This window comes from Callorhinus ursinus, unplaced genomic scaffold, assembly GCF_003265705.2.
Source record: "Callorhinus ursinus isolate GAN/ISIS: 27379988/994484 unplaced genomic scaffold, GSC_fseal_2.0 scaffold44, whole genome shotgun sequence".
Lineage (NCBI taxonomy): Eukaryota > Metazoa > Chordata > Mammalia > Carnivora > Otariidae > Callorhinus > Callorhinus ursinus.
In genome coordinates, this window is record NW_027397106.1 from 2505051 (window position 1) to 2523721 (window position 18671).

The 18671-nt window shown below is 46.7% G+C and overlaps 1 protein-coding gene across 1 annotated transcript in view; it reads left to right on the forward strand.

Moving 5' to 3' along the window:
• The window catches only part of LOC112832596 (keratin, type II cytoskeletal 2 oral-like), a 28138-nt gene that overhangs the window by 3561 nt on the left and 5906 nt on the right, over positions 1 to 18671 (forward strand). The window contains 6 exon segments of the mRNA XM_073881862.1: positions 985 to 1089; positions 15025 to 15087; positions 15560 to 15653; positions 15686 to 15966; positions 15969 to 16054; positions 17728 to 17951. Coding sequence (XP_073737963.1) covers positions 985 to 1089; positions 15025 to 15087; positions 15560 to 15653; positions 15686 to 15966; positions 15969 to 16054; positions 17728 to 17951 — 853 coding nt within the window.

The window sequence follows — 18671 nt, forward strand, 5'->3', positions numbered from 1 at the left end:
ACAAATTCTTGATTAATTGAATTATACTGCCTAGCACTCTCGTCTTTGGGCTCAGGGACACCAACTTTATTTGTTAGACCTGAATGCTTAGAGCTTCCCAACAGGCATGTAGTGCACCCCAAAGGCCAATGCCAGCCAATCCTGATATGGGGGAGAATACAGATGGGTACTAGGTGGTCCTAGTAGCCTGCTTCTCCTATTCTCCAAACTGGTTTCCATTTCCCTCCACATCAGTCACTCTTCTTTGCCTCTCCATTTCTGGCACAGATAAGAGTTGCATCACTTTTGGTATAGGCTAGGCACTGTGCTAGACATTCTTTATGGCTTAATTTACTCTTCTCAACAAACTGATGAAGAAGTATATTATTCCAGTTTTGCCAGTGAGGGAACCAAGGCCAAGGTGTTGGCAGAGTCAAGTATCCAGAGACACATTATATCTCTGTTTCTCTGTATCCCCATCCTAGAACCCCAGGGAAACCCTTCTCATGTCTAACTTAAATCCCTGATGCTGCAGCTCATATTACTGTACTCTGGCATCCCAGAGGATAATTCTGAACAGAGATGCTGAGAGGAACCACCATGAGGTTTCCATGATATTTATTTTGTTTTCCTAAACAGGATGTCTGGGGAGTGTCAGAGCCCAGTGTGCATCCGTGAGTATCTTATGCACTCCATTTCTATTGTTTGACATGAATTCTCATGACTTTGCTTCAGCTCCTCTACCCACAGATTGCTTTTTCTATAGCCTGATTGCCGGAGTAAAAGAAAGAGAGGGGCAAAGGGAGAGCCATATTTGGGTAGGACTTATCTAATGTCCTGTGCAGTTCATGTCCTGGATTTGCCTTCAGACAAAGAACTCCCTCCCATGGGAGGGTGGTCTCTCCTCTTTTTGGATTTTTCTCTGCCACTCATTCCTTAGATAGGAATGCATGCAGTGGACATTTAGACAGACTGGTGACACTGAGCGGCCCATTTTCTTTGCAGTTGTGGTCAGCCACATGCCCAGCAGCAAGAACATTAGCACTGGGGGCAGCAGCAGCAGCAATGGCATCTGGGGCAACAGAGGTGACCAGGGCATCCGAGGGGACAGTGAGTCCACCAGCATGGGGAAGGGCATCCAGTCCAGAAGCACAAGCACCTCCACAGATCATAGTCCCAGACTGGGCAGCTCCTCCTCCTCCTCAGCTAGGATTGTGCAGACTACCACCAGCAATGACAGGCGCTCCTGCATCAGATACTGAGACTGAGCCCTGATGCACGACTGTAGAAATTTCCCCTGCCTTTAACCACACCTCTCTACAATTGCTCCTCTCTCCCCAGGGTTGGTGATACTATACTCTCATCTGCTTGGAGGCTCAAAACCAAGAAGGGGCCCAGGTAGACATTGTCAAGTTAGGAGTTTGTTCCTGAACCCATCACTCATCCCACTACCACTTATTGTCCCCTTGTATATAAACTCTGCCTTGCCTCCTCTCTGCTCTGTTTCTTTTTCTTCATTAAACTGCAATATATGATGATGGATTTGACTCTCTGAGTTTTTCAGAGTAATAGGGACCCATGATGTTTTCTGAATCAGAGGGCAACACACTCAAAATGTGACCTGCAGGAAGTTATGCTAGCAGCTGTGCATGGAATGAGTGAGAGATGAGGAGAGGGTGAGGGTGCTGAGGGAGTCCCTGGGGGTAAGCCAACTGGGTCAGAGTTTACGATTTGCCCAACTGGATGCTGTGCTTCACTCTTTCTGGATCTATCTCAGGGCAGGCCACACCCTGGGGCTGGAACACTTCTCATACTGGCACCAGTGATCCTTGCCAAGAATTCCAATTGGCTCAGTGACAGCCAACTGACTAACTGCAGTGCCCAGCCTGGGTCACCTCAGTGGGCAGCTTTTCTTTATTGCCTCCTTTGGGGACTTTGGGTCACAGTGGTGGGAGAACATGGTTAAAAGCTGTTCCTATGTCCTCATTCCTTATGATTCAATGGTAGTTTCCCCCTTTCCCAGTAAGACTCTGCTGCATTCTGCCTCCCTTTTCCTCCCACAACCTGAGATCTCAAGGCTCTGGAAAATCAATAAATGAAACCAAGTTTTGTTTAGTAATTTCCACCTGCTCAGACATTGTCTGAGAATTTCACACATAAATAATTTAATTTTCACAATGATCCTATGAGGTAGGCATGTTTATCCTCACCTTACAGATGAGAAAAAGGAGAACGGAGGCATAAAGATCACTCTATGCCAAAGGTTGCAGTTAGCAAGTGGTACAGCCAGGGTTTGAACATGAGTAGTTGGGCCCTAGAGTCCATGCTTGTAACTTGCATTGTATACTAATATCATATGCGTGGTTTTGTTTTTTTTTCATGATAGATTTGGACAGTGGAATGTCTTTGGTCTTTGAAGGCAGGTGCTTACTTTAGTCAGATCCCTGCTCTGTCCTTGGTTCTGAAATCTGGTCCAGCTATCTGGGAGACTTTTCTATTTCAAGAGGCTGACACTTGTCATCACTCCCTCCAAACTTGACTTCTCAGCCTCACCTTTAGTTCTGACTATTTGCATGTGCTCACAGATTTCCTGCTTAAGGTCAAGTAAACATTTGTTTCAAAACTCAACTTTAAATAAGACCCAGACCTTGTCCATTTTGTTTTGTTCCTTTTAAAGCCAAGAACAACAAAAAACTATCAGTCTTTATGGATAATAAAAACTTACATAATTTAGCATGTTTACCTTTTTCCTCAGCTGCTGGGGAGTATTTTTCATTGGATGATTAGAATACTTGCTTCCTTTTTAAAAACATGGATTATTATTATTATTTTTAGAGGGAGAGAATGTGGGAGCAGGGTGGGGGTAGGAGGGACAGAGAGAGAGGGAGAGAGAGAATTTCAAGCAAACTCAATGCTCAGTGCCAAGCCCAGCATGGGGCCTGATCCCACGACCCTGAGATCATGAACTGAGCTGAAATCAAGAGTCAGAAGTTTAACTGATTGTGCTACCCAGGTGCCCTAGATTATTGTTTTTTATTTAACTCCCTTATTATTGGGATGAGAGGGAAATAAAAAAAAGGAAAATTGAGAAGGTAGTCTTCTCTTGATTGTAGCTAAGCTCATAATGAGCAAATTGGAAACGGGGCATTCACGGAAGAGAGTGATTTAAAGATATTAGCTGTTAGTATTGTGGTAATAAAAATAATATCTGCCTCTCAGGGATGTTTCAAAGAATACATGAAATAATATACAAATGAAAGTGTTTTATAAAATGAAAATATTCATATAGATATTGTACTACATGTGTGCAAATTTTGATTAGCAACTAGATTATAAGCTCTTTAAAGAGAGGGACTATGTCATATATTGTTTGTATGTTATGTAATACTGGACAGAAAATGTTTACTTGTTGACTGATTAAATAATATAATGCATGCCAGAGCTAGAGCACAGCTCCTAGAATAAGACAAGTACTCAATAAATGGGAGATATTACCATTATTACTTCAAGGTTTACCACTGTCAATTAATTTCTGAAGATTCAGACTCTCAAGGCTAGAAATGACCTCAGAGGCCCTGAAAAGGAATCCCCATTTAGACGCTGAAGTCTTCTCTAAAACACCATTCCACAATCAGCAGTCCACCTTCCTATGGAAGGTAACTCCTCTCTTTCACAGAGGTTGCTCGGCTGAGTCCTACCTTATAAATTCCACTCATTGGTCCAAGTTTTTTTTCCCCTTTGTGGCCATAGGAACAACCCTAAGTTCTCTTGTGCATGACAATCTACAAATGTTTGAGGATGGATTTTCCTTTCATTGGATTCTTTCTTCAGGTGGAATACTTCCATTTCCTACTCTGCTTTGGGGTGCCTCTGCCATCCTGGGTACTCTCCCATAAACACTTCATCCTCTGGACCTCTGGAACCCAACCCAGACTTCCAAGAGTGGCCTGACTAGCCCAGGAAAAGAGTGGGCATGGGGCTTCTTGTTGTGTATCCTCCAACTTTGTAGGTGAGTTTGGCAGGTCCTTCCTGTCACTGACTCATCCTGAGCTGGTGCCATTTTATACAAGCCATTCAGAAACTGTGTTGCCCCATGCTGAATCATACAGCTGCCTTGCTTGAATACATCTGTAGGGTTTTACTTTACATTAGTCTCTGTTAAATCTTTCTTGTTATATTTGGCTCAAGCTCTAAACTGTCAAATTATTTCTGGATTGTGATCGTGGCATCCAGCTTCTTATTACTCTGACCATGTTCAGGCCAGTTGTAAATGTGAGCTATATGCAAAGCTGTCCTTGCTTGGGTGTACTGGAAAGAAAAACTGCTATAAAGGAAAAATGACCTATTTATAATAGAAGAGAAAGGTGTTATATTTAATCTTAAGGGAAGTAGCTTTTTAAAAACCTTTTTATTATAGAAAATTTCAAATAAATATAAAAATAGAGAGAATAGTGTAATGAATGCTTGCTTCTGTATCCATCACCCAGCTCGACAATTAACTCATTATCCTGTTTCATTTCTATTCTCCCCACTCCCTTCACCCCTCCAGATTATGTTGAAGCAAGTCCCAAACAGCATACCATTTTATTCATACATAATTTTTAAGTTTCTCTAAAAGATAAGGACTCTTTAAATAATATAACCATATTAACATTATCACCCTTAACAGGATAAACATTAATTCTTTAATATGATAAAAAAATCCAGTCCAGTGTGTCAGTTCTATTCTAATAAAAATTAAAAAAAATCCTGTCCAAGTTCACATTTCTCATAATATCTTGCGAATGTTTTCATTAAAATCACTTGTTTGAATCAGGTTCTAAATCATGTTCATGCATTGCAATTGGTTCATATCTCCCTTTTTTATTCCTTGTAATTTATTTGTTGAAGAAACTTGGCCATTTGTCTTGTGGATTTAGTGTCCTACAAAGTTGGTGGCCCCCCACCTCCTCATCTCTGCTGTGATACTGTTCAGCATGGTCCTCTTTCCTTTGTCTCTATTTTTAATGATCATACAATAAAATGGACCTTTTGGAGTGAACTATTCTGTAAATTTTAACACAGTTATGCATGTATAGATTTGTGAAGCCACCACCACAGCTGGGGTACAGAACAGTTTCATCACCCCCCCAAAAACTCCCTCATGTTATTTTTGTATAGTGACACACTCCCTCTACCTCTAACCATGGGCAACCACTGACTTGTTCTCTGTCACCATAGTTTAGTCTTTCTGAGAATCTCGTCTCAACAAATCACACAGTAGGTAACCTTTTGAGATTAACTTCTTTCCCTCAGCATAATGCCTTTGAGATTCATCCAATTTGTTGTATCAACAGCTTGCTTCTTTTTATTGCCAAGTCTTGCATGGAATTGATGTACTATGGTTTGCTTATCTCCTCTCTTCTTGAAGGACATTTGAGTTGTTACCAATTTTTGTGATTATAAATGGAGATGCTATAAGCATCCATGTACATATTTTCGTGTGAATGTAAGCTTTTATTTCTATAGGGTAAATACCCAGCAGTGGGATTTTTGGTCATATGGTGTGTGTTTAACTTTATAAAAAAATTGCCAAACTGTTTTTAAGAGTGGTTGTGGCATTTTGCATTGTAGGAGAATTGCAGTTAAATTGCATCCACCAGAGCAAGTTGTCAGTATTCTTAAACTTTAGCTGTTCTAAGACATGTGTAGTGGCATGGCTCTTTGCTTTGAAGAATATATTGATTCTTTGCTTTTGAAAGGTGAGATCCTCTCCCTCCCTCTGCCCCCATGGAAGTCTGGGGAAGATGAGACAAACAGGCATTTGTTACTCTGCATACAAACTTAGAAGGATTTTGAATTTTCAAGGGAGATCCAGGGTAAAAGGCCAGAACTGCACCATGGAGAGAAGAGGAGGGTGAGGAGGGCTCAGGGAGAAACAGGGACCCCTGCAATAATGTTAGGAGGTCACATGTGGGCACCACAGTTAGGGAAACATTTCCCAGGGGATGATGATGACATTTCTATCACAGGGAATTCACATGAGGAAGTGGAGTCATTCCTGGACTGTACCATTTTATCTCTCATTACTGCACATCATCAGCAAAGGAAGAGGGTTGGGGGGCAGCTGTGGGCCAGAGTGGACTGGGGGCAGGACAGTGGTCTTGGGGACTGGGAGCAACAGGTAGGAAGAAGATGTGTGGTAGACTGACTGGGGAAGATCTGGCTCAGGGTTCTACAGGTGTGTGGAGTAGGGGGAGGTACTGAACTCCCTGCAGAACTGAATGGGGGTTGGATATTTGGTTGATTATTTAAGGAAAGGAGGTTGGAGGACTTTGAGGGCATCTGGATTACATTTAAAGCACAGAACTTACCATGCTATTCCCCCATCAAGTCCATTAATGCTCCCCACTGCCTGAGGGTGCAATCTGACATCTTCATATGACATATCAGAACTTCTTGAAGGGGCTCAGCTTATTTCTCCAACACTGTCCCTGAATACCATAACTTTTTGTGTACTACCTGTACCAGAGAGCAAAAGGTCTCCATTTTCTTAAACACTCTGAGTTATCCCAAGCCTTGGGTCCTTTGTACATGCTTCCTTTTGGCTAGAATACTCTCTGAGACCCCATCTTTCTTCATCTCTGACATCTCCTCTTCTGGATAGATCTCCATGTATGCCCCTCATCTGTGTCACCAGCAGGTCCTGAACAGACCTCTGTCTTTTGCAGTACTTTTGTATTGACCTGTCTGCCTCCCTTGCTGGACTGTGACCCGGCAGTCTGAGAGAACACAGAGCAGGCAATGGCCATTTTTTTTTTTGTGACTGTGGCACCTGGCTGCAGTCCTGGACCCAGAGCAGACACTAGATAAATGAATGATGGCTGAGGATCGAGCATCCATTCAGGGGGCACTGTCCAGATCAGGGAGTGAGATTCAGCTGGGCATGGATGTGTCACTGGTGCTATGCTCCCTCCAGGTTCTTCTCCATCTGCCTCATGAGCAACCCAGTTGGCATCATGCTGAGACCCTGTTTCCCTACACCCGTAGTATCCTCTGGCCTATTGGACAAGCTGCCCCAACTGAAAATGAGATAAAGTTAGGCTGTCATAATGTGTCAGTAAAGCCGTGCTGGCCCTGAGGTCTCATGCTGTGTGTGTGTGTGTGTGTGTGTGTGTGTGTGTGTGTGTGTGTGTGTAAAGAGCTCCCAAAATTTATCTTGAGCTCAGGTCCTGAGGCTCCCATCTCTGCCTTGGCTCCAGGGTCTCTGTGGCTTCTCAACAACCCAGGTGTGCCTCCCATTTCCTTCATCAAGATGGGAAGTTCTCAGTGAAGGAGGCTGCATCTCAACTTCTGCATCTTATCACCTCCCAACCCACTATCCGATAGTGAACTAACTGGAAAGGATATGAGATGGACTTCTTTATTGGATCACAATGCCACATAACCTTGTCCTTAGGAAATGTAACACTGTTAGTGAGTAGTGGTCTGCCCTGCAAAGTCAGTGCCAAATCTTGGTGGTTGGTGCAGAGTTAGGAGGCAGAGTCTACCTGGTTATACTAAATTCCCTACAACAGACAAGTTGTGCTACTTCTCAAGCATTCTTACTTGAATTTCCAACAGAGCTGTAGCAGGTGTTTATTTAGCTTTACTGAAAAGAGTTTCTAGCTGAGGGGCTGCCTGGGTGGCTCAGTCGGTTAAGTGTTGGACTCTTGGTTTCAGCTCAGGTCATGATCTTAGGGTCATGATCTCAGGGTCATGAGATCAAGTCCCATGTTGGGCTCCCCACTCAGTATGGAGTCTGCTTGGGATTCTCTTCCTTTCCCTCCTCTTCTGTCCCTTCCCCCACTTGTTCTCTCTCTCTCTTTCAACTAACTAACTAACTAACTAACTAACTAACTAACTAACTAAATAAATAAAATCTTAAAAAAAAAGAGCTTCTAGCTGAGGGTTGAGCAGCAGAGTGGGGTGGGGGATGAGATTCAGCCCATTGTCTGAGAACAAAATTCTGTACTCCTGGGACTATATCTTTTTGTGGGGGGGCACCTTCATCTAACCTGCCTTCACAGCCTGTGCCATGGTAGGGGGTACCTTTGGCATCCAGAGTCTGTACAGCCTTGGGGGGAGCAAGGAGATCTTGTTCAGTGCTGCCCAGGCTGGGGGTTCAGTGTAGGGTTGCTGTGTGGGGCTGGGGGAAGAGGCAGGAGTGGTAGCTCTGGAGGAGGCTCCTTTAGCAATGGAGGCAGAACTGGTGGTTTTGGAGGGGGTGGTGCGTGGTCCCTGGTTCCAACAGAGCCCTCTCTCTGGGGACCAGATCTGCCTTGGCAGGCAGCAGCAGCAGAGCTGGGCTTTAGGTTAGGCATGGTGACTGGGGCGTAGGGCCTAGACTGAGTGAGGGGCTCCAGAGAAAGAAGCCTCGATATTCGGGGATTGAGCAATGGGAAGAACACTGGATGGGCGCCTACCTATTGCTGGATGATCATTTGGGGTTTATCTGTCCTCACTGTGTTACTGGAACAGTTTCCATCTCCTCTTTGATCCTCATTGTCCTTATCTTTACAAAGAGACCTTTGGAGGTCTCTAATCTTTGAGGTGTTTCTTAAGTAACACTTCGAGTGGGAGGTGGCTCTATGTTCTTATGATTTGTTTTTATTTTCCTTTCTACAGCAGGATGTCTGGGGCGTGTCACAACTCTGTGCATCTCTAAGTATCTTACATATTTTTTTCCCTTGAGGTTGGGTTAAATACTGTTACTGAGATTGCATAACTACTTCCCTTAGGATAAAGCAGAATGATTCAAACTTTCACAAAGGGAAAATAGGTCTCTGTATAACAAAGGCATTATTGAGTTTTCCACATTCCCACCTCTTGGGGCTGGAGGAAAAGAAGAATGCATCTGCTGTTATTCCTTATGTCTGCCTCTGCCACAGCTGAGCTCACTCCTCACCACCTGCTGTGGCCACCTACCCTGTAGTACTCCTGTGTGCCTCTCACTCCCCACCCCTCAGCCCCGAACACCCCCACCTTCTCCATCCATCCATGTACCTAGAGCAGGAAACAAACACTCCCATTACCCCAGATGTCCCCACCCTGGCCTCTCTTCCAGCTACCCCTCCCACCCCGTCCCCACCCCTGAAAGGGCTAATCTGATTTCTCACAGCATAGGTTAGTTTTAAATGTTTTTGTATTTTATAAGCATTTATCAGGAGAATCATACAGTTTGTGTCTGGACTCTTGCCTAACACAATATGGCAAGATTCCTCCAAAACCAGCTATGTGGTTGCAGATCATTCCTTCTCATTAGTATGCTGCTGTGTGGCTAAACCTGGTTATTTACATGCTCTACTACTGTTGGACATGGGGTTCGAGTCCAGTTTTCAGATATTATGGACAATCCTGCAATGAATATTCTAGTACATGTCTTGTGGTGAATACATGAATGCACTCAATTGTTTGTGTACATCTTGTTGGGTCCATAGGGTGTAGTATGTTCAGCTATAGCAGATACTCCAAACACTTAATATTTCCTTTCTTTGGTAGTTTAGCCTTTTTGGAGGGGGTACTATCATATATATTTGTGACTTTAATTTGCACATCCCCTACTGGCTAAGGATGTTGAGCTCCTTTCATATATAAACTGGCCATTTTGGGTATCCTCTTTCATGCAAGTCTTCTGCCCATTTTTCTATTTTTCTTGTGAATTTACAAGGGTTCTTTATATGTTCTGGATATGAGTCCTTTGTCAGATATATGAATATTTTTTCCCACTCTGTGGGTTGCCTTTTCACTCTTTAATGGAGTTTTTTGATAAACAGAGTTACTTGATTTTATAAATTCATCATATTTTTCTTTTGTGTGGTGCTTTTTGTGTCCCATACTCTGCTCTATACTCTAAGGTCATGAAGACCCACTCTGGGGTCTTCCAAAAGGCTTACTGTTTTACCTTTCATGTTCAGATCTGCTCTTGATTCTTGTGTATTTTTTTCCCCCATACTTACATCAAATTGGAGGTTCTTTAACATTTAATTATTAAAAGAAGTCTATCTGGTTAATCTTGGTGATAAAAACACAGATGTTTGCTATATTGTTTTCTGTATGATTGAAATATTTTACAATTAAAAGTAAAATGAAAAATATTTAAGCATAGATGTTTCCCTGGGTTCCCTCTTTGATCTACTGTTCTTTTCATGCTACGTGGTCTTCCTGGGTGAGTTTGCCTACTTCCATTCTATTCATCTATTTATTTAAATTTCATCAAGCGCCAATTCGGTCCATGTACCATGAGGTTGCTGGCCACAGAGATGAATATAATATGGCTATCCCCTTAAGGGACTTATAGTCTGGTATATATGATGACAAAGAATTGCAGTAAAGGTCCTTGGGGTAGCTGTTGCAAAGGACACCTCAGAGCTCATGTTCTCTTCAACATGAGTGTTCAGTCTTTCCTTCCCCTCTTCTTGTCCCCTTTATAAATCAACTTTATTGAGGGATAATTTGCATAAAATAACAATGCAGTCATTTTCAGAGTACATTTCTTTTTTTTTTTTTAAAGATTTTATTTATCCATTCATGAGAGTCAGAGAGAGAGATGCAGAGGCAGAGGGAGAGGCAGGCTCCCCTTGGAGCAGGGAGCCCAATGCGGGACTCGATCCCAGGACCCTTGGATCATGACCTGAGCCGAAGGCAGACGCTTAACCGACTGAGTCACAGAGGCGTCCCTTTCAGAGTACATTTCAATGAGTTTTACAAAAGTATGTCCCCATGTAAGTACAACCACAATTAAAATATAAGACATCTTCCAAAATTTTCTCCCACGCCCCTTTGCTGTCAATCACCTGCCAGCCCTCAGGCCCAGGCTGAGGCTTGCTTCCTGTCACTATGGGTTAGTTTTGCCTCTTCTAGAATTTCACATAAATGAAATCATACAGAATACATTCTTTCTGTGTCTGGCTTCTTTCCCTCATCGTGATGTTTTTGAGATCGTATGCCCCAGGCTGTGGTTTGCCTTTTCTGGCCTTTTCTTGGCGATGTGTTTCGAAGCTCCCTGCCCCCTTTCCAGCACTCTGGTAGTGCCTCACACTCTTCAGCTTGTGCACTTGCATCTAAAGGCTGGCTGCTCTGCCTGGCCTCTTGGACTAGATAGAAATCTCTATCTAGTCCGAGGACAGGACAGGTGGCTCTCTCTTATTGCTTCCCCAGCCTTTCATAAAGATGTGGAAGTTTTCCTCCTTTAATATGGCTGCTTATGTTATAGGAATTAGTACATGAGAATTAAAGCAAACTGGAGCTTTAAAAAAATACCGGTGCCTGGGCCACATTCTCTAAGATTCTGATTCAGGAGGTCAGGAGTGAGGCTTGAGGACCTGGATTCTTAAAAGCTGCCCAGAAGCCCTGATGAGCAGTCAGCACTGAGGGCCACTACCGATAGGGTGAAGTCTTGATTCTGCAGCATGGCACAGAGAGACCATCATAATCAGTTTCAGCCTACAACTTTAGTTCCTTCTGCATCACTTGTCCTCCTCTTTGATGCTCCCTATTCTGCAAGCATGTGTGATCTCTCACCAACACTCCCCCTCACCTGCATATGAAATGTTTTCCTCTCTAGCAGGGATGTCTTTCTCTTATTGTCCATCCACTGGGCCCACTCCTACTCATCCCTCAATACCCCATTCAAAATTACCTCCTCTGTATGGCCTTCCATAGCCTTTCTTCCCCTTATGCGCATAGTACTGCTGTCAAAAACGCTGACCCCGATGTGATATAAGGAATTGTTTATATGACTGACTCCTTCAATACAGCTGTGAGCTTCTCCAGATCATGGGCCCTGTCTTGTGCAGCATCATGTTCCCATTGGGTAGCCTGGGGCCTGATACAAGTAGGTGCTTAACAAATGATTGCTGAGTGAATGAGTGGATGTTTGGAGAGATGACTGAAAGGATGGTGGTCCTTGATGTATCTCTTGGAGGGGAAGAAGTCCTAGGGGAAACGAGGGCTGAATACTCCTGCCTGGTTTCTCTGAGCATTGTGCCTGATCCTCACTCCCAGCTTTGGTTTCCAAGTCTCTTGGGAGAAAGCAGAGTCAAAGGGTAGGCTGGGACAGCATTTGCCTTCTGACTGTATCAGTCTTCAATCCTAGTTCACGCTTAATGCTCTTGTTGTTTTCATTCAGGGTTACAGGTTGTTTGAGTCTGTGAGTGTGAGTCACGAGAGGGTGTGTGTCTGTGTGTGGCATGTTTGCCCATATGCCTGTCAGTTCAGATAAATGAAAGGATTTTAAAAAGTTGAAGATATTCTATAAATGTCAGATGCTATTAAGTGTTGGCACTTATACTTATGAGGCTGTGGCTTGGCATTTTTTGGAAACAAGAACTTCTCAAGTTGTACAAAGCTGGCCGGCCGCTGAGGGTACGGGGACTGTCCCAGGTATGGGGCCTGCCCTCCATGGGGAGGAAAGACATTCTCATTTGACATTGGGCCTGGTAGGGACAACAGTGTCCCCGGAACTGTTAGGAGAGCTCAAGGGTCCAGGCTAATCATACAAGACATCGATGTGGGGCTGGGCTGCTTGCTCATTCCTAAATTATGGGTCAGTTTAGGTGTAAAGAAAAGGGGAAGTGGGTTTTAAGTCAGAGGACCCTTCATGGTCCCTAGGACAGAGGAGGAACCAGTCAGAAGAGGTCAGCACAGTGCCCAGCCCAGAAAGGTGCTCAGGAAGGGGTGGCTGGGGAGCCGGTGAAGGGGAGGGCAGAAGAGCCTCACCCTAGGGCTTCGTTTAGAGGCTGGGCTACTGGCTGTGAACCGCTCAGTGTCAGGGTAGCGCATGGCTCTGGCCCGTGGCCCATTGGCTTGCAAAATTGGGACTGTGAGCCTGACTAGGAAAAAGTGAGATGGGACAGCAGAAACTGTCCCCTCTGCTGGGGAACTAACCCAAAGTGCCCTTGCTGGGGACCATGGTTAGACAAGAGTAGGGTCCTGTTTGTGCCTTTTCTCCCTGTTCTGTACTCTGTTTTCATCCACCGTTTCCCAAACTTGATCAAATCTGAGTCCATTGTTCAGAGTCAGGGCTTATTCCATGAGCTGAGCTCTGGGTGGGAACACAGAGTTCCCTGGGGGGCCCACACAGGGAGCCTTTTCCCGAGGCTTGAGTCTTGCATGGCTCTTCCCCAAACATGGCCTCCAGATTGGGACAGAACTGGAGCAGAGGCCACTTCCTGTCTGTGGGCCCTTGGACAAGCGATTTAACTTCTGAGTCCCAGTTCTTCTCTTCTGTGAAATGGAGCTCCGTGCCCTTCCCTATAGGGTTGCGGGGCGGGTGGAAGGGAAGAGGTCTGTAAATGTCAATCACTGAGCCCGGCACTCGGCCAGCACCCCACCGCTTGCTTTTCTGCCACTCTTACCGTCCCTCGGTTAACACAGCACATCTGTCCTTTTGTTTATAAAGCCCTTTATTGCACTGCCCTAAACACCCAACTCACAGCTGCTCTGCTCCATGGGCAGAGCAGGAATTTCTCAGCTCCATTCTGATTGGCTACATGGCGGCCCAGAGGGATCTGGAACCTAGGAGCAGGACTTCCTGTTTCTGTCCAGGCTGCTTTTTTAAAAAAGATTTTATTTATTTATTTGAGAGAGAGACAGAGATAGCGAGAGAGAGCATGAGTGGGGAGGAGAGGGAGAAGCAGACTCCTTGCTGAGCAGGGAGCCCCATGTGGGGCTTGATCCTGGGACCCTGGGATCATGACCTGAGCCGAAGGCAGACGCTTAACCGACTGAGCCACCCAAGCGTCCGCAGGCTGCTTTCCATGGCACAGCTCTGATGGTCTCCTGGGGTGGCAGGGTCTGGGCACTTTGAGGAGGCCACCCACCCATCAGGGGCCCTGTCCCTCAGGGTGAGGACAGCTTACTCAGCAGCTGCTGAGTTCTAGATGCAGTGAGGCTGGTCCCTCAGTGAGACTTGGATCAGAGCTCACCTGGTATGGGACAACAGTTCCTTATGGAGCTGTGTTCTCTCTGATCGCAGACCACAGGACACCAGAGCTCAGTTCCTCACCCCCCGACCCAGTGCCCCCCATCCTGACACAGACCTGCATGCTTCTCCCTCTTCAACTCCTTCCCAGCCCCACTTACCCCCTGCTGTCCCCGGCCCATGTCATCTGCCATCAGCTGCCATCAGATGTGTTACTAAGCTTCTCCTTAACCCTGAGCGCCTGCATCTGACTGCCCTGTTTCCCCAGAGAAGCCGGGGCTCCCTGCAGTCAGGAGCAATTTCTCCTCTGCTTCCCTAATTCCCCCAAGGCTGGCCCAGCTTCCCCAGAGCAGAGGGGGCCTTGGTCATGGTACCAGCCTGGGAGGCATAGCCATGGCCATGGAGAGGAGGGGCTGCAGGGCCCTGTGTCTCTCTGGAAGACCCTGTGCCCTCCCATCTGGAAAGGCCCAACTGGGCTAATTTTGTTAGCAGCACGCTCTGTTCCTCTCCCTCGGAGGCAGCCGAGAAGAGCGGCTGGGCTTTATAGTCTGCAGGTGTGGGGGATTAGCCATGGGCTTTGCCAGGAAGAAGGGATTTGGGATGGGCCCTCATTAGAGCCTCAAACTTCCACCCTAATTTCTTTGGGATTTGTTCTTGATGTTTAAAATGCAAACTGACTTCTCAGCATTTTCCAACTGGTCCAGGTCATTGGCAACCATCAAGGGGTGGAAATCACTGAATTGTTCTGCCGTGTTTCCCTTAACGGCAAGGATTGGAGAAAATGGTAAGCAGGGGCAGGAAGACAGTGTGTGACATTTCCTCATTTGCTCCTGGGTCTCTTTTGAGGAAGGAATGGGCCACATTGGAAAAACACCATTTGGGAGTCAGGACCAGCCTCACAGGCCTGCAAAGACAGTGACTTTATGCATTGTTATAATGTCCCCTCCCCACAACCCCTGGTCATCAACCCACCCTCCGTCTGCTTTCCCCAGGCTGACTCTGTCCTCAGCATCACAGATGTCAGCAGGCTGAGGCGGTGGAGGCAATGAGGCTAGGACACTGGGGCCCCTTTCTCCCATGCCCATACCTCCTTTGAACCCCAGGTAGGTCTGACATGAGCCCCCTGCTCGAGTCGGAAGCCCCAGTTGTGCAGAGGAGGAAGCTGCGTACAAGGAGAAGACTCAGGTGGTGGTTGCATCAAGACAGCACCTGCGTTGTGAGCTCTCAGTCTGGGCCCCTATTCAGACCCAGTTGCCGTGTCTTGGTTTCTCAGATTAGCCAGATGCTTTGAGCAAGAATCAGGGCCTTGGAGGAACGGGGCGGGCACCTAGGGTTTGAAGGCGGCGAGGAGGGCAGTTCCCATCTCTGACATAAAGGGAAAGAGAGAGCACACACGGGGCAGGACACTGTGATGACAGCGTGTGGTTTTGTGTGTATGTATGTCTGTATGTGTGTGTGTTAGTGGGAATGCATGCTATTCATGTTGTGTTTTGCTTCTCTCTCTGTAGGTAGAAAGTCTGGTGGTCTGAGGACTCTGAGTTCTGAGGGAGGGAGAGCTGGATCAGGCGGAACCTCTACTTGCCCAAACTTTCTTAGCCTGCCTTCCTTGAGGGTCTTTGTGACTTTGTGTGTTTGAAGGGTTTTGGAACTGCTCTAAGCAATCTTGCAGATCTTCCAGAGGGGGCCGCCACCGGGGCTTCAGTGGCCACTCAGCTGTGGTGTCGGGCCAGAGCTGGGTCAGCTCCACCTCCTCAACATCCTCAACAGGTCCTCCTCAACATCCCACTCAGGCAGGGGCGGTGGTGGGTCTGCTGCCTGTGCCATCATGGGAGGAGGTTTTGGCAGCAGGAGTCTCTACGACCTTGGGGGCAACAAGAAGAGCTCCACCAGCGTGGCCGGAGGCACCTCCCAGGCTGGAGAGTTTGGGGGGGCCCACAGAGGCAGCGGTTTTGGAGGTGGTGGAAGAGGGATGAGTGGGGGCTTTGGTGGAAGGGCTGGGGGTTTTGGTGGAGGAGCTGGTGGCTTTGGTGGCCCTGGTGGCTTTGGGTCGACCCCCAGATTGGGCAAGTAAAGACCCAGGAGTGGGAGCAGATCAAGACCCTCAACAACAAGTTTGCCTCCTTCATCGATAAGGTGAGCCCATCTTGGGACAGCTGGACAGTGAGGAAACCTGGCTTAACTGGGATGGTCTCTTTTTCTTCTTCTCATTGTGAATCTGAGGAAGAACTTGTGGGTTCAACCTACACCTCACGTCCTCTGTGGCATGTCAGCAAGTGGTGTAACAGCAGATAATGGAAATATTGGATGGAGTTACTGCACTCGTCACATGCCCCATCACTGCGGTTTGTCGGAGGCACTGTGGGGATTGTTTGTTGCCATCATGGATGTCCCCTCACTGTTGCTCTCTGAAACCCAAGCACAGAATTCCCTCTCTGTGCCAGGGGAGTTGTGAGCTGTTTCCCTTTGAAAGAGAGGCTGACTCTGCCGAAGCTCGATTTGTCTGAGAGAGGAGTTCATCTGCCATCAGCCTATGAAGAGGGATGCAGAGAGGTTTTTGGTGGTGGGATGGGTAGGGGTGAGGGGTACCTCCTCCCCGGTGGTTCTCACAGGAAGACTTCAGGGTGAGGAGCTGTGAATGTTGAGGCCACTTGATATTTGTATACACTATGATAATTGTTGTGGTCACCAGAGGGTATTTAGGTTTTTGGTGGCTGCTGAGTGTTTCAACCATACTGTTGAGTATGATGTGATCCTGGGACAATATTAGGCCTTAAAGAGAGGATTCATAGGGACTCTTTGGGGTCCCCTCACCCTACATCAGTGTTCTGGGCAAAGCCAAAGGAGGAAAAGTGTCTTAACATTGAAATATCAGACCTTTGTAGAGGTGAAACTCTTCAAAGTCAAGTGACCTGCTTGTTCCCAGCAGATACCCGGTGTCCCGATAGAGTATTCACAGAAAGGTGGAAAGTGATGTGACATGCTGGTCTCCCAGTGCGGGGCCCAGGAGCAGCTCTCATCACCCTTCGAGGCGGATTCCCAGGTCTTGGAGCCCTGAGTGTCCAGCATAGGGCCTGGCACGAGCTTGGTGCTTGGCAAATATTTGTTGAATGGCCGGTTGATTGATATTTATTGCACGTGTTTATGCAGTTGGCCTTGAACTTGTGTGCAGAAATGTTTTGCAGCAAATGAAAGTTTGAGACATCTTTAGCTAATGGTGCAGTTTAAATGGAGCTGAGCCCTACATTTAACCAGGCTTGGCAGAGAGGGCTGTCTCTAGGTGCATCTGGACCCTGTTTCCTGGGACAAGGGTGGCCTGAAAGCCATTTCCCTATGGCTTTTGCTCTTTCCCACCTTCGTGCAGTGTACCCACCTGTACCGCAAACCTCCTCCTGGGGTCTATGTCTGCTCTAGGATGTTGGACTCTCCCGCTATTTGTTGAATACTAAATGATTGAGGAATGAATGATGGAGGAAGAAATGAGTGAATGAATGAATGAATGATATAGCAGGAAGATCATTAAGCGTAAGTATCGGGAAACCTCAGTTCTGTTTTGTTACTGACTTGTGTGACTGTTTTCATCTCTGGGCTTCAGTTTCCTTATACCTGCGCAGTCGGGCTCTGCCTCTCCCACATCACACCAACACTGTTGTCCACACGGGGTTAGCACTCAACTATCACAGCATTCAAAATGCAGCCCTGCAGGAGAGACGAGGAGACCCCCGGGACTTTGTTTGGGGAAGTCATGAGCTGCCATGACAGGAGCTGGCCCCAGACAGTTCCTTGATGCTCTTCTCATTGGGCGGCAGGTGCGCTTCCTGGAGCAGCAGAACAAGGTCCTGGAGACCAAGTGGAGCCTCCTGCAGGAGGAGCAGGGCTCCGGTTCTAATACCAACAACCACAACCTTGAGCCTTTTTTTGAGAACTACATCAGCAGCCTCAAGGCCTTCCTGGATGGGCTGCACCTGGAGAAGGACAAGCTGCAGGGTGAGCTGAGGGGCGTGGAGGAGACTGTGGAAGACTTGAAGAAGAGGTGCATCCTGCCCTAGTCACAGGGTATGGCAGTGGGGGGGTGGGGCTGGACAGCGGGAGAAGGGGATCCTGCGGATGGCAGGGAGCCTGGGCTCCGGCTTAGCTCTGTTCCAGCTGGCTGCAAGCTTGCAGGAATTTACCCCATCCTCTCTCGATATCCCAGTCTTTAAAAGGGAGGCTCCTGGCTTGCTTGAGAAAGATATCCTTTTGAGAATTTAATGAAAGGGTACATACATGTAATTTAGGGCATTCCAAGACACCCTGAAGCTCATTCGTGAACCTAACAGACTCAGAAAACATCCTATGTCCTCCCTGGGCTAGACAGTCTTCAGGTTCCCCTCCAAATAGGAATTTTATTTCCCCTGTCAATAAGCCTCTCAGTGAGTAGCAACTTGCTGTGCCTTGGTCAAGCCCCACTCTGCCACTTATGAGCTCTGGGATCTTGAGCAAGAGCCTCAGCTTCAATATGCTACTGTCTCCTCACTGTAAAATGGGGATGGGGTAGTATTGACCCTATTTGCTGTAATGAGGATTGAATGAGTTAATACAAACATAATTCATGAAGCAGGATCTGGCACATTCTTAGCGACCCATTCTTGGTTTTCATTAATTCAGGAAGTATCTACTGGGAGCCCACGGGGCTACCATACTTGCTATGCACAGAGTTGGCACCACACACCTCCCCCTGAAAGCTCCTGGCAGCTCAGTCATCTCCCTCTGC